General features: G+C 41.0%; 1 protein-coding gene across 6 annotated transcripts in view; it reads left to right on the forward strand.

Annotated features, from left to right (window-relative positions):
• The window catches only part of RASGRP1 (RAS guanyl releasing protein 1), a 488,763-nt gene extending 476,583 nt beyond the window's left edge, over positions 1–12,180 (forward strand). For all 6 annotated transcript variants that reach the window (XM_061180532.1, XM_061180534.1, XM_061180536.1 and 3 more), the window contains 7 exons: positions 172–276; positions 1,125–1,234; positions 1,979–2,123; positions 2,860–2,896; positions 3,566–3,718; positions 4,593–4,978; positions 11,713–12,180. In XM_061180532.1, the coding sequence (XP_061036515.1) occupies positions 172–276; positions 1,125–1,234; positions 1,979–2,123; positions 2,860–2,896; positions 3,566–3,718; positions 4,593–4,978; positions 11,713–11,847 (1,071 nt within the window). In that variant the 3' untranslated portion in view covers positions 11,848–12,180. The remainder of the gene's footprint in view (positions 1–171; positions 277–1,124; positions 1,235–1,978; positions 2,124–2,859; positions 2,897–3,565; positions 3,719–4,592; positions 4,979–11,712) is intronic.
• Positions 12,181–12,231: the final 51 nt, after the last annotated feature.

A 12,231-nucleotide genomic window follows, 5' to 3' on the forward strand; every position in this document is an offset into this window, starting at 1 on the left:
GCCAAGGTTACTGTTCTAGATTTCAATTACGTGTGGGCCCTCTGCTCCTTGCCACTGCACATAGTTGAGGGTTGTCCAGAGATGCAGCTACCAGGTAATGGGAAAGGAAGGAGCTGAAGGTTATAGCATTGCATTATAGTCATGGAGATTTCTCTGAATATTTCATTTTAGCCACTAACACCTTCAAAGCCACCAGTAGTAGTGGACTGGGCCTCTGGAGTATCTCCCAAACCTGATCCAAAGACCATAAGCAAACATGTTCAGAGGATGGTGGATGTAAGTACAGCTGTGTTTCCACAGACGAAAAGCAAGGCACTGCCTGGCTTGGTTCTGTGTGTGGGGAGAGGGGAGCACAGTGGTAGAAACGCAAAGGTAAGAAATTTGAAACTCGTTCCTATGTGAGCACAGGGAACCTGTTACTTCTCATATTGTGGCTGCAGAACAGTTCAGAAGTTACATTTTGCCAACACACTTTGGCCTCTTATGGGGGCAGGTGTACCTCTTAAAGGCCTAGCAAGAGAGCATATATTTAAAGGTTGTCAGTTGATTTGGGGGTGGAGAGAGGTTGGGAAAGGTTTGAGTGTAAGTAAGGGTGATAAGGAGAATCTAAAATTGAAAAGTGTGGCACTGCTTGATTCAATTCACTGTGCTAAATGCTGAGGAGGGGTACATACCTTCATATTTCTACATTTATCCTGTGAACCATTCCAGTGTAACAAGAAAAGTACGAGCCAGCAAGTGACAGAACAATTGGTAGAGGATTAAGAGGGGGTAGGGAGCACTTCCGACTGGGCTGTGAGTAGAAGCTACACAGAGAAGTGGCAATCTGAGCTGTGCAGTGAAGAAAGGGCAGAGTGAAGGAGGAACGTCCCTCAGTGCAGTGAGCTAGGAGTACAGAGCAGCTGGGGTGAGTGCATATTGACATGCTAATGGAATTGAAAGCATCTGGCCACCCTCCAGATGCTGGTACCTGCAGAGACCTGGGATGTGACCCACTGAATCTCAGCAGCAGCTTAGGGAGCAGGTTTCCTTGTTCCTCTCAGACTGAGGTGTTCGGGCCCCTGTGTCATTTGACTATAATTGGCTTCTCTTTGGTAATCACCAAAGAAACTCCTTTTTCACAGTCTGTCTTCAAGAACTATGATCATGACCAGGATGGATACATTTCCCAGGAAGAATTTGAAAAGATTGCTGCGAGTTTTCCATTTTCCTTCTGTGTGATGGACAAAGACAGGTGAGGGTTTGTGTGTGGGAATATGTGGCTATGAACCTGTTGGTAAGAATGCTTTATGGGTGTGTCACTAGAAGAATTTGTAAACTCAGATGTGTTGCTGATGTGGTCACTTAATGAATTTCGGTGCAAAGAGAGCCATTATCAAGCAAATGCCTCTCCGGCTTCAGTTTGGACCACAACAGACCATGAAAAATGCATGTTTTAAATGCCTCAGAGTTGAAGACTCCATAATTCTGCCAGTTTAGGAATTGTCAACTGCAAGTAAGGAAAAGTTTAGTCTTCCTTCTTGCTTTGTCCTTACAGATTAGGAGGAACAACTAATATTTACTAATATTTTGCATATTTACTTTTCTCAAGAAGTTGGTTCTCTGTGTGAAACCAAATGTTTGGTTGGTGGGTTCCAGTTATATAGTAGGTGCTGTCTAAAGTCAGAAACCTCAGCATAAGATATTTCCCTATACCCACATTTCCATCACTTCTTTTTCAAGTCTTGTGGATAGTGGTTAAGTTAGTTAGGAAAACCTGGTTTAGCCAAAGAGTGACTCTGTGGAAATGAGTAATGCCATCTCACCTCCTTACACATGCTACCCAGGCATCCTTATTAAAAGGAGGGCTCACGGAAGTAACTGTCAGGTAATACATACTGTACTACCCCTCAAGGATACAAAGAAAGTGAGTCTCTAAGGCTAGAAGCAGCCTTGCTACCCAGCCCCGCTCACATCCTTGTCGCTCATTTGTGGGCAGGGAAGGCCTCATCAGCAGAGAAGAGATCACTGCCTACTTCATGAGGGCCAGCTCTATCTACTCCAAGCTGGGCCTGGGCTTTCCTCACAGCTTCCAAGAGACAACCTACCTGAAGCCCACTTTCTGTGACAACTGTGCTGGATTTGTGAGTTGTTCTCAGAGTGCTTCCGGGTTGAACGTGGGGAGGGGTATGAGACAGGTTAAGTGATTAAGCCAGGTACAGACCTCGTGCACCTTTATCAACTCTTCCTGCCTAGAGCCTAAGCAAACACCTACAATAACCTCGTCCTCAAAGGCATGGGTTTTACTTGCACTCATCTTTTCCCGTTTCTTCCTGATTTTTCTCTTCTGGTAGAAGGGCCTGGGATAAATGGTGAGGAAATGTTGAATTTGGGATATACTTTTAAAGTATTATATCCATCGGCTGTTTCAGATGTTAGAAAAGAGAAATATGAGACATCCTCACCCCTTCAAAAGGAACTGCCTTTTAAGAAGTCACTTGGGCTCTGCCCCTCCTCTGTCCCACCCCGACCAACAGTTTCCTCCTAAACTCAGTCCCTGACCCCAGGATTCTGTATACTTGCTCTTTAGTTTGGAGTCTCAAGAAGCCTATTTGTCCTGTAATTCATCCACTTCAGGCCTGGGTCATAAATCCACTGTAGTAAGCTTCTTGAGAACATTTACCTCTGATCAGCACAAACTTTTCCTGTTTTCAGTTTAAGGCCAGGCGGGATTAAGACACATGAGAGATAAATGAGGTTTCCTTCCCACTTGAGGTAGAGTAGAATGAGGGAAAATAAAGAATGGATGTCAGTGTCTAGCCTCCTACCCAGTAGATGAAGGACCTGTGGTGCATTCTAACTCTCTTCTTTGTCTCACAGCTCTGGGGAGTGATCAAACAAGGGTATCGGTGTAAAGGTAAGGCCCAGCTTTGTCCAGTGTGTTGTCCTCCCTGGTCTGAGAGGCTTTCCTGTAAAGCATGTTCTACCCATAGTAGTCGTCCATTCAGTCCACAGCTTCTCAGCACACCTCACCACCTCATCTTGTTTGCCCTGGAAATAGGGATGATTGGCAGATTATGCTCTCATATGGTCATGGGTCCCCAAAGACAGACAGGCACAGAATCACTTCTGAAACAAAAGATAAGTGATTACCAAAGGCCCTTGTCAGCTTTCCTTTTATCAGTAGATATCTCAGGATAATTGTCCTTCCTTATGACTAGAAAAGTTCAGGAGTAAAGGAGAAAAGACCTTTTACTGCAAGGAAGAAAGAATAAGACCTAACAGCTGGGAGCCTCCAGAGGGGCTCCTTAGAGTAGGCAGTATGTGCAGGATGACCAAGAAAAACACCAGTTCTGTCTAGGAGAGCAGGATGCCACTTCTGATTCCCAGACTCACAAGGGCTGTGACAAGGTTGTGAGATCCAGGGTTGACCCAGTGAGAAGAATGCTAAGTTCAATAGAAGTGTTAAGTGTCCTAGCTCCAGAAGACAGGACAGGCATGTGTGACGAGAGCACTGCATGCATGTGGTTTTGAGACCCTGGAGGAGAAAGTGAAAGACTTCCTGATCAGGGTGTCTTGTCCACAGACTGCGGGATGAACTGCCACAAACAATGCAAAGACCTGGTTGTGTTCGAGTGCAAGAAGCGAGCCAAGAACTCAACAGCTCCCACAGAGAACAGCACCTCTGTGGGGCCAGCGTCCAGCCTTTGCTCGTTGGGAGCCAAAGATCTGCTCCATGGTAAGCAGGCACTGGGAATATTCATCTTGGAAAGTGAAGGTGGAAGAATACAGTTTTCAGGGAGGAAAGATTACCTTTATCCTTCCTACTTGTAATAAAAACCACCACAAATATGCTTGCTTGTGGAAGACATGCCTGTATATTTTGCACCCTGCATTTTAAAAGTTCCATTTCACCTGTGGGCACCACAATTCTGTCACACACAATGCAGACTTTCTTGGGAGAGAAGTGGCAGAGAGCAGCTTGAAGGTCTGCGGCCTCAGAGTGAAGCCTGGAAAGGGGCTGCACCTAGAGGTTTCTCTTCTCCAGACCATCTCTCCCCAGTCCCCAGAGCTTTGCCCAATAGTGACAAGAGGAGGACTTCTGAAGGCTTTCCTAGAACTGCCAGGAAGTAGACTAATAGGTAGGTTAAACATAGGTGTTATCATGGGCAACAAATGAAAATTGCTGTAGAAGTGCTATTTGGCAAGGTCTGCTTTTAATGAAAAAACTGACTACTGGTTATCACTGTTATCTATTAAATGGTAAATATAAACCCTAGACATACAGAAAGCTTGGGACGGAATCTTAGGCACGCTACCTTTTGGGGAGCAAAAGAAAGCAAGCAAATAGAAAAAAGCAACAGAAAAGGAGCCTTTAAGGATGGCCTTTCCTCAGGGTGGATGCAGCCTGACACCAGTGGCCATAGCTTGGCCAGCAAGGCCCCTGGATTTCAGCCCCCTTACCCCCTAAACTGCCTGCTTGAAAATAAGTCCACTTTGGGCCTATGGAACTCCTGTAACAATAAGAAGAGTCTCATTTAAAACTAACGTGTCAATATTGAGTCTCTGCTTTTCTGAGCCAAAGTACTAACATGTCACGTACCTTCCTCCAGCACCAGAGGAAGGACATTTCACATTCCCTAATGGGGAGGCTGTGGAACACAATGAGGAGAGTAAGGATCGGACCATCATGCTCATGGGAGTGTCCTCACAGAAGATTTCTGTTCGGCTGAAGAGGACTGTTGCCCACAAGGCCACCCAGACTGAAGCACTGTCTTGGCTTGGCAGTGAGGGCCCTTCCAGTCACTTTGTGCTATCTTCCCCAAGGAAGACAGCCCAGGATACTCTGTATGTACTTCCCAGCACTACATCTCCATGCCCCAGCCCAGTCTTGGTCAGAAAGCAGGCTTTCGTCAAGTGGGAGAATAAAGAATCCCTCATAAAATCAGAGGAGGAGCTCCGTCACCTCAGACTCCCAACCTACCAAGAGCTGGAACAGGTACCTTCCTTTTCCTTTTTTTCAGACTCTGAGAAAAGTGGGGCTAAACCAGGGAAGAACATGTAAACTGAAGATTCAGACCAGGTTGATTATTAGAACAATAAAGGGGAAAAAAAAAAAGATTGTGCTTTGTCTCAAACCAGTGGGGGCCCTGGTTCACATTACATAACTAGGACAGGATAGACAGGGCTCCTATTGCCATAAAGGTACAATCTCAAAGTGTTGGTACCAGGGCCCAAAGCTCTGTTCACAGTAGGCTCCTTGAGAAAAACCAGTTTCTATTGATCAGCTTTACTGTGGTGACACCACACCCTTTTTCTAGACTTAAAAGCAAGCTGCCTAAATCCTCCCTCCCGTCTTTGGGGGCCTTCATGGTTGCCTGGACATCTTCCTAAAAGAAGGGAGGTGATCACTGTGCTATCAAAAAACGGAAGAGAGTATTTAGCTCACTGCAGAAAAAGCCTCCTTCTTAATACAGAATGAGGGAACTCTTCTCTAAAACATGAGGGGATGTGCTGATTTACATACACACACAGAGCTAAATCATCAACAGTAGTTGGAAAATGCACCATTGATTATCATCTATAGCAATATAATGTAAATGGTAACAGTTGTGGTAGCAGAGTTGCTTTTTTTCTGTTAGGCTCACAATGTCCTAATTATGTTATCTAATGGAGGTATTAGAAAAGACAAAATAAGGTTTACCAAGAAAAGGAGAATATGATGCCAAGGTTTGATAAGAAGGGGGATAATAAGGTTAAAAAAAGAGAAAGGAAAGTAGGAGCTAGGACAACTGGGGACAACAGGCAGTTGTCCAAATACTCAATTCCATAGGGTCATCACTAATTACTTGTTTGTTTAGAGTACAAAGCTCAGAGTGAGAGCTGGTTTAGACAGACCTCTTGTCATGGGACAGTAGTTTCTTACCAAAGATAGGGTAAGTAAGGCCTGTCTGCCTTTTTTCCCCAAAACATCAAGGCTGGCAATGTGTTTTTGGAGGCCTATCAATCAGTACAAACACAAAACCAACATCTAACTGGCTAGAATTCCTTACATAATTCTACACACTACCTAGTAAAACTGCCCAAGAGGTTCTCAGGATTCCCTACCTGGTCCTCAGTGTTGCACCTTCCCTGTCAGACCCCCAGGAATTGAATTGAAGAAACAAGTTAGATAATGTATGTGAAACTCTTGGTTTGGTGCCTAGAACAAAAACATAATATTAGGAGGAACACTTGAGAAAAGAAGATTTTCTGGATGAAAAGTACTCAGAATATTTTAAGACATGCTTTAAGAATCAATCAGAACATCTTCTGATGCGGGTGACACAAAGCCCTCTCTAGGGGTAGAAGCAGCCACAATCAACTTTCAAGAACAATGAAAGAAAGAAACCTTGAAAAGTGAACTTGATAGAGTAGGAAGAACTTCAGTCTTGGGGACAAAGATCTGTGCTTCTAGTCCCAGATCTTTCTTACTCCTGCTGTTAAACTCTGGGACCTGTTTGGGCCTCTGTAAAATACAGTCCATGCACTCTACAGCTTGTTTCAGATCCTGACATTTTACATGCCATGTAAAAGGAGCAATGTAGTTGTTGGCAACAATGACTTCTTGCTGCAAGAAGTGGGTGGTAGAAACATTTCAGGTGAGTGAGTTAGTTAGGTCCACTATTCATTCCTACCCAGTAATACCAGAGCTGGTAAACCCTCTTTACTTTTATCCTTGTCATTGGGACCTAAGGACCAGAATTCACTATGCATGTTTTAGAGTATTTAAAATAATATGTAATATTCATAATAAATATTATACATTATTTTAAGTATGTGTATACCTCTAAACCAGCACAGAACAAAAGAAAATGCAAAGCCTCTGAGGTTCAAATCCCCAGTCTGATACTATATCCACCTCTATTAATCATGTAACGCAGTACCTGGCACATAGCAAATACTCAATATTACACAGTAGCTAATAGACAGCTATCTAGGTAATTTATGTTGAGAAGCAACTGATGTATCCCAAATTACCCCCCCATATTTTGGGGGGTAATCAGTATGGTATAAGTAAGGTAAAAACACGAGATGCAAAGTCTTGAAGACCAGCAACATCAGCAGCATGGTGGCATGTGTTGCTCCTTTTTTTCTCTCCCCTTTACAGCTAAACTGGTCGTTCATAAACAAACAAAAGTGACTCTACACCAGACCACCCAGTAGATTTCTACCCACCTGTGCGTCAGAGAAGAGAATAGCTTCATAGGACCTCAGAGAGGGCTGTGAAGCCAAGGGAGTTGGTGAGCCTGCCCCACATCAACTTGATGCTATCAGGAGGAAAAAGATCAGACTGGAAATAAATAAAATAGAGACCAGAAAAAAAAATAGAAAGGATCAACAAAATCGATTGTGAATAATCATTTAACAGTAACTGCCCTTAAAACGGCCAGTTGCACCACAGTAAACCAAAGCTTCATGTACACTGACAAAAGATAAACAAAATGGACAAACCTTTATTCACACTAAGAAAAAAGAGGGACTTCCCTGGTGGTCCAGTGGTAAAGAATCTGCCTTCCAATGCAGGGGACACAGGTTCAATCCCTGGTCGGGGAACTAAGAGTCCCACATGCCGCAGGGCAACTAAGCCCACGTGCTCTGGAGCCCATGTGCTGCAATGAAAGGTCCCACATGCCGCAACGAAGATCCCGCGTGTTGCAACTAAGACCTGACACAGCCAGAAAGAGAGGGCGGGAGAAGGCTCAAATATGTAAAATTAAAATGACACAAGGAGACATTACAACTGTTACTACACAAATACATAGGACCATAAGAGACTATTATGAATAATTATATGCCAACAAACTAGATAACCTAGAAGAAATGAATAATTTACAGAAATACACAACCAAATAAGACTGAATCAAGAAAAAACAAAATCTGAACAGACCAATAACAGAGACATTGAATCAGTAATCAAAATCCTCCCAACACAGAAGACCCCAGGATCAGACGGCTTCACTGGCAAATTCTACCCAATACTCAAAGAATTAACACCAGTCCTTCTTAAAACCTTCCAAAAAATAGAGGGAATATTTGCAAACTCATTCTGCAAGGGCAGTTTCACCCTGATACCGAAGCCAGATAAGGAAACTATAAGAAAACCAAACTACAGACCAGTATCACTGATGACTATACATGCAAAAATTCTCAACAAAATATTAGCAAACTGAACTCAAGAACACATCAAAAAGATTTTTATACACTATGAAAAGTGGGGTTTATCCCTAGGATGCAAAGACAGTTCAACATAGGCAAATCAATAAATGTAATCATCACATTAGTAAAATGAAAGATAAAAATCATGTGGTCATCTCAACAGATGCAGAAAAACATCTGACAAAAGACAACATCCTTTCATGATAAAAACCCTGCTCAGACTGGATAAAAGGAATATACCTCAACATAATAAGGGCCATATATGACAAACCCACAGCTAACATTATACTCAGTGGAGAAAATTTCAAAGCTTTTCCACCAAGAACAAGACGAGGATGCCCACTCTCACCACTTAGTCAAGTACTGACAGTCTCAGCTAGAGCAATTAGGCAAGACAAGAAAGTAAAAAAGCATCCAAATCAGGAAAGAAGTAGCAAAACTGTCACTGTTTGCAGATGATGAGTCTGTATATAGTAAAACCTAAAGATTAAGCAAAAAAAACTGTTGAAACTAATAAACATTTTCTGTTAAACTGCAGTATACAAAGTCAACTTATAGAATCAGTTGCATTTCTATATACACTAAAGATGAAACATCTGAAAAAGAAATCTTTCCCATTCACAATAGCATCAGAAACAATAGGAATAAATTTAATCAAGGACATGAAAGATTTCTACAATGAAAACTACAAGACTTTGCAGAAAGAAATCGAAGACACAAATGGAAAGACATCCTGTGTTCATGGATCAAAAGAATTAAGATTGCTAAAATGTCTGGCATAAGACCTGAATTCTTTCCTTCCAAAGAAGACATACAGGTGGCCAAAAGGCTCATGAAAAGATGCTCATCATCACTAATTATTAGAGAAATGAAAATCAGAACTACAATGAGGTACCACCTCACACTGGTCAGAATGGCCATCATTAAAAAGTCTACAAATAATAAATGCTGGAGAGGGTGTGGAGAAAAGGGAACCCTCCTACACTGTTGGTGGGAATGTAAATTGGTGCAACCACTATGGAAAACAGTATGGAGGTTCCTTAAAAAACTAAAAGTAGAACTACCATGTGATCCAGCAATCCCATTCCTGGGCATGTATCTGGACAAAACTATAATTCAGAAAGATACATGAACCCCGCTGTTCACAGCAGCACTATTTACAACAGCCAAGACACGGAAGCAAACTAAGTGCCCATCAATAGACAAACGGATAAAGATGTGGTATGGATTTAGTGGTATATATATACAATGCAATATTACTCAGCCATAAAAAAGAATGAAATAATGCCACTTGCAGCAACATGGATGGACCTAGAGATTATCATACTAAGTGAAGTCAGTCAGAAAAATACCATATGATATCACTTACATGTGGAATCTAAAATATGACCTAAATGAACTTATCCATGAAACAGAAACATACTCACAGACACAGAGAACAGACTTGTGGTTGCCGAGGGGGGTGGGGGAGGGGTGGATTGGGAATTTGGGATTAGCAGATGCAAACTATTAACATACAGAATGGATAAACAACAAGGTCCTACTGTACAGCACAGAGAACTATATTCAATATCCTGTGATAAACCATAATGGAAAAGAATATGAAAAAATATATATGTGCATATAACTGAATTACTTTGCTGTACAGCAGAAACTAACACAACATTGTAAATCAACTAGACTTCAATAAAATAAATTTTTTCAAAAAGGCTGTTAAAATATCCATATTATCCAAAGCAATCTATAGATTCAATGCAATCCTCATCAAAATACCAATGGAAATCTTTACAGAAATAGAAGAAAACAGTCCTAAAATTTGTATGGAACCATGAAAGATCCTGAATAACCAAAGTAATCCTGATGAAAGAGCACAAAGCTGGAGGTACCACATTTAATTTCAAATTATACTACAAAGCTACAGTAATAAAAACAGTATGGTACTGGCACAAAAACAGACACACAAACCAATGGAACAGAAAAGAGCCCAGAATTAAACCCCTGCATATACAGTCAACTAATATATTCGACAAGGGAGCCCAGAGCACCCAAGCAGAAAGGAAAGTCTCTTCACAAATGGTGTTGGGAAAACTGGATAAGCACATGCAGAGCAATGAAATTCAACCCCCATCTTACACCACTGATAAAAATTCACTCAAAATGGATCAAAGAGGTAAACGTTTGAGACCTGATACTATGAAACTCCTAGAAAAAAACGAAGGAAGAAGCTCCTTGTCACTGGTCTTTGGCAATGAATTTTTGGATATGACACCAAAAGCAAAAAATCAGCAAATGAGACTACATTAACTAAAAAGCTTTTGCACAGCAAGGAAACCATCAATAAAATGAAAAGGCAATCAACTGAATGGGGGAAGATATTTGCAAATGATATATCTGGTAAGGAGTTCTTTAAAATATGTAAAGAACTCATACAACTCAATAACAACAAAATCTGATTACAAAACAGAAGAACTATATAGACTTTTTTCCCAAAGAAAACATACAAATGGCCAACAGGTACATGAAAAGATGCTCCACATCACTAATCATCAGAGAAGTGCAATTCAAAACCACAATGAGATATCATCTCACACCTGTTAGGATGGCTATCATCAAGAACACAAGATAACAAGTGCTCATGTGGATGTTCAGAAAAGGGAACCCTTGTGCACTGCTGGGGGGAATGAAAATTGGTGCAGCCAATATGGAAAACACTATGGAGATTTCTCAAAAGACTGAAAAAAACTACTATATGATCCAGCAAAATTCCACTCCTGGGTATATATCCAAAGAAAATGAAAACACTAATTCAAAAAGATACACGCACCCCAATGTTACCATTATTTACAACAGCCAAGATACAGAAGCAACTTAAGTGTCCATCAACAGATGAATTGATAATGAAGATGTATGTATATATATACACATATACATACATGCAATGGAATATTACTCAGCCATAAACAAAGAATGACATTCTGCCATTTGCAACACTGGAAATCAACAGCTGCCTCTATAACTAAATCACTGCAAATTAAATAAATCCCAGTTTAGGGGGATGGGATAAAATTCTTATCTTTCTCAAGAGTCTGTTAGTTTTCAATGATTTGGAGGAGAAAATATGTAATATGATTATATATGTAATATCTCATGTGAACTATAATATCACATATTATAGAATTCCAAGTCACTGCTTTCATACCTCAGACCTGACCAAGACTATTTCTGCCAAGTTTAGGTCTGCTACACAATATTCAAAGATTTTCTCATTATTCATCTATTGCCCAGGAATGGTTTATTCTGCCTGCTAGCCACTCACATCTTTGATATAACAAAACTAATTGTTGTTTACACATGCTCATTTGATATTTAATGTGTTATTTTTTATTCAGGGCAAAATACGTGCCTTGAAAACACTTTTTAATTCTCAGCCACAGTGAATAGATGCCAGTCAAGTGTAGTACTCCCAATACTGTAACTGATTTGCCATTCATTGCTGCTTTATTAACATACCTCATTCTTTTTTTTTTTTTTAAGGAAATAAATACCCTGAAAGCAGATAATAATGCTCTAAAGATCCAACTGAAATATGCACAGAAGAAGATAGAAACCCTCCAGCTTGCAAGAAGCAATCATGTCTTGGCACAGATGGAGCAGGGTGACTGTTCTTAGCCCAGAAACTCAAGCAGCACCAACTGCAGAGTGTATCAGAGATCTCATTTCCTAAACCTCTTAACACGAAGACCTGGGAAACCTTAGACTGACTGGCTTTCAAAAGGGTACTTTAAAGAAGGAAAGCTGGTTACTCTTGTTACTTAAAAGATTCCAACTGTGCGGTATGGTTTTCTCTTCCAGCCAGTTGAATCAAAGGGAGGAAAGCTGAAGAATGCAAAATATTTGCCATTCATACCAGAAATTTTTTTTTCCCCTGGGACTAATATCAAAAGCATGATAAAAAACATGACTATAGTTTTCTGACAAGATAGCTTCTTCTATCTATGTGGCCTGCCCAGCTGCTTCTTCCTTAGAACTAAAATCCCTGGAAAATGAATTTGT

The sequence above is a fragment of the Eubalaena glacialis genome, chromosome 2, assembly GCF_028564815.1.
Source record: "Eubalaena glacialis isolate mEubGla1 chromosome 2, mEubGla1.1.hap2.+ XY, whole genome shotgun sequence".
Taxonomy (NCBI): Eukaryota; Metazoa; Chordata; class Mammalia; order Artiodactyla; family Balaenidae; genus Eubalaena; species Eubalaena glacialis.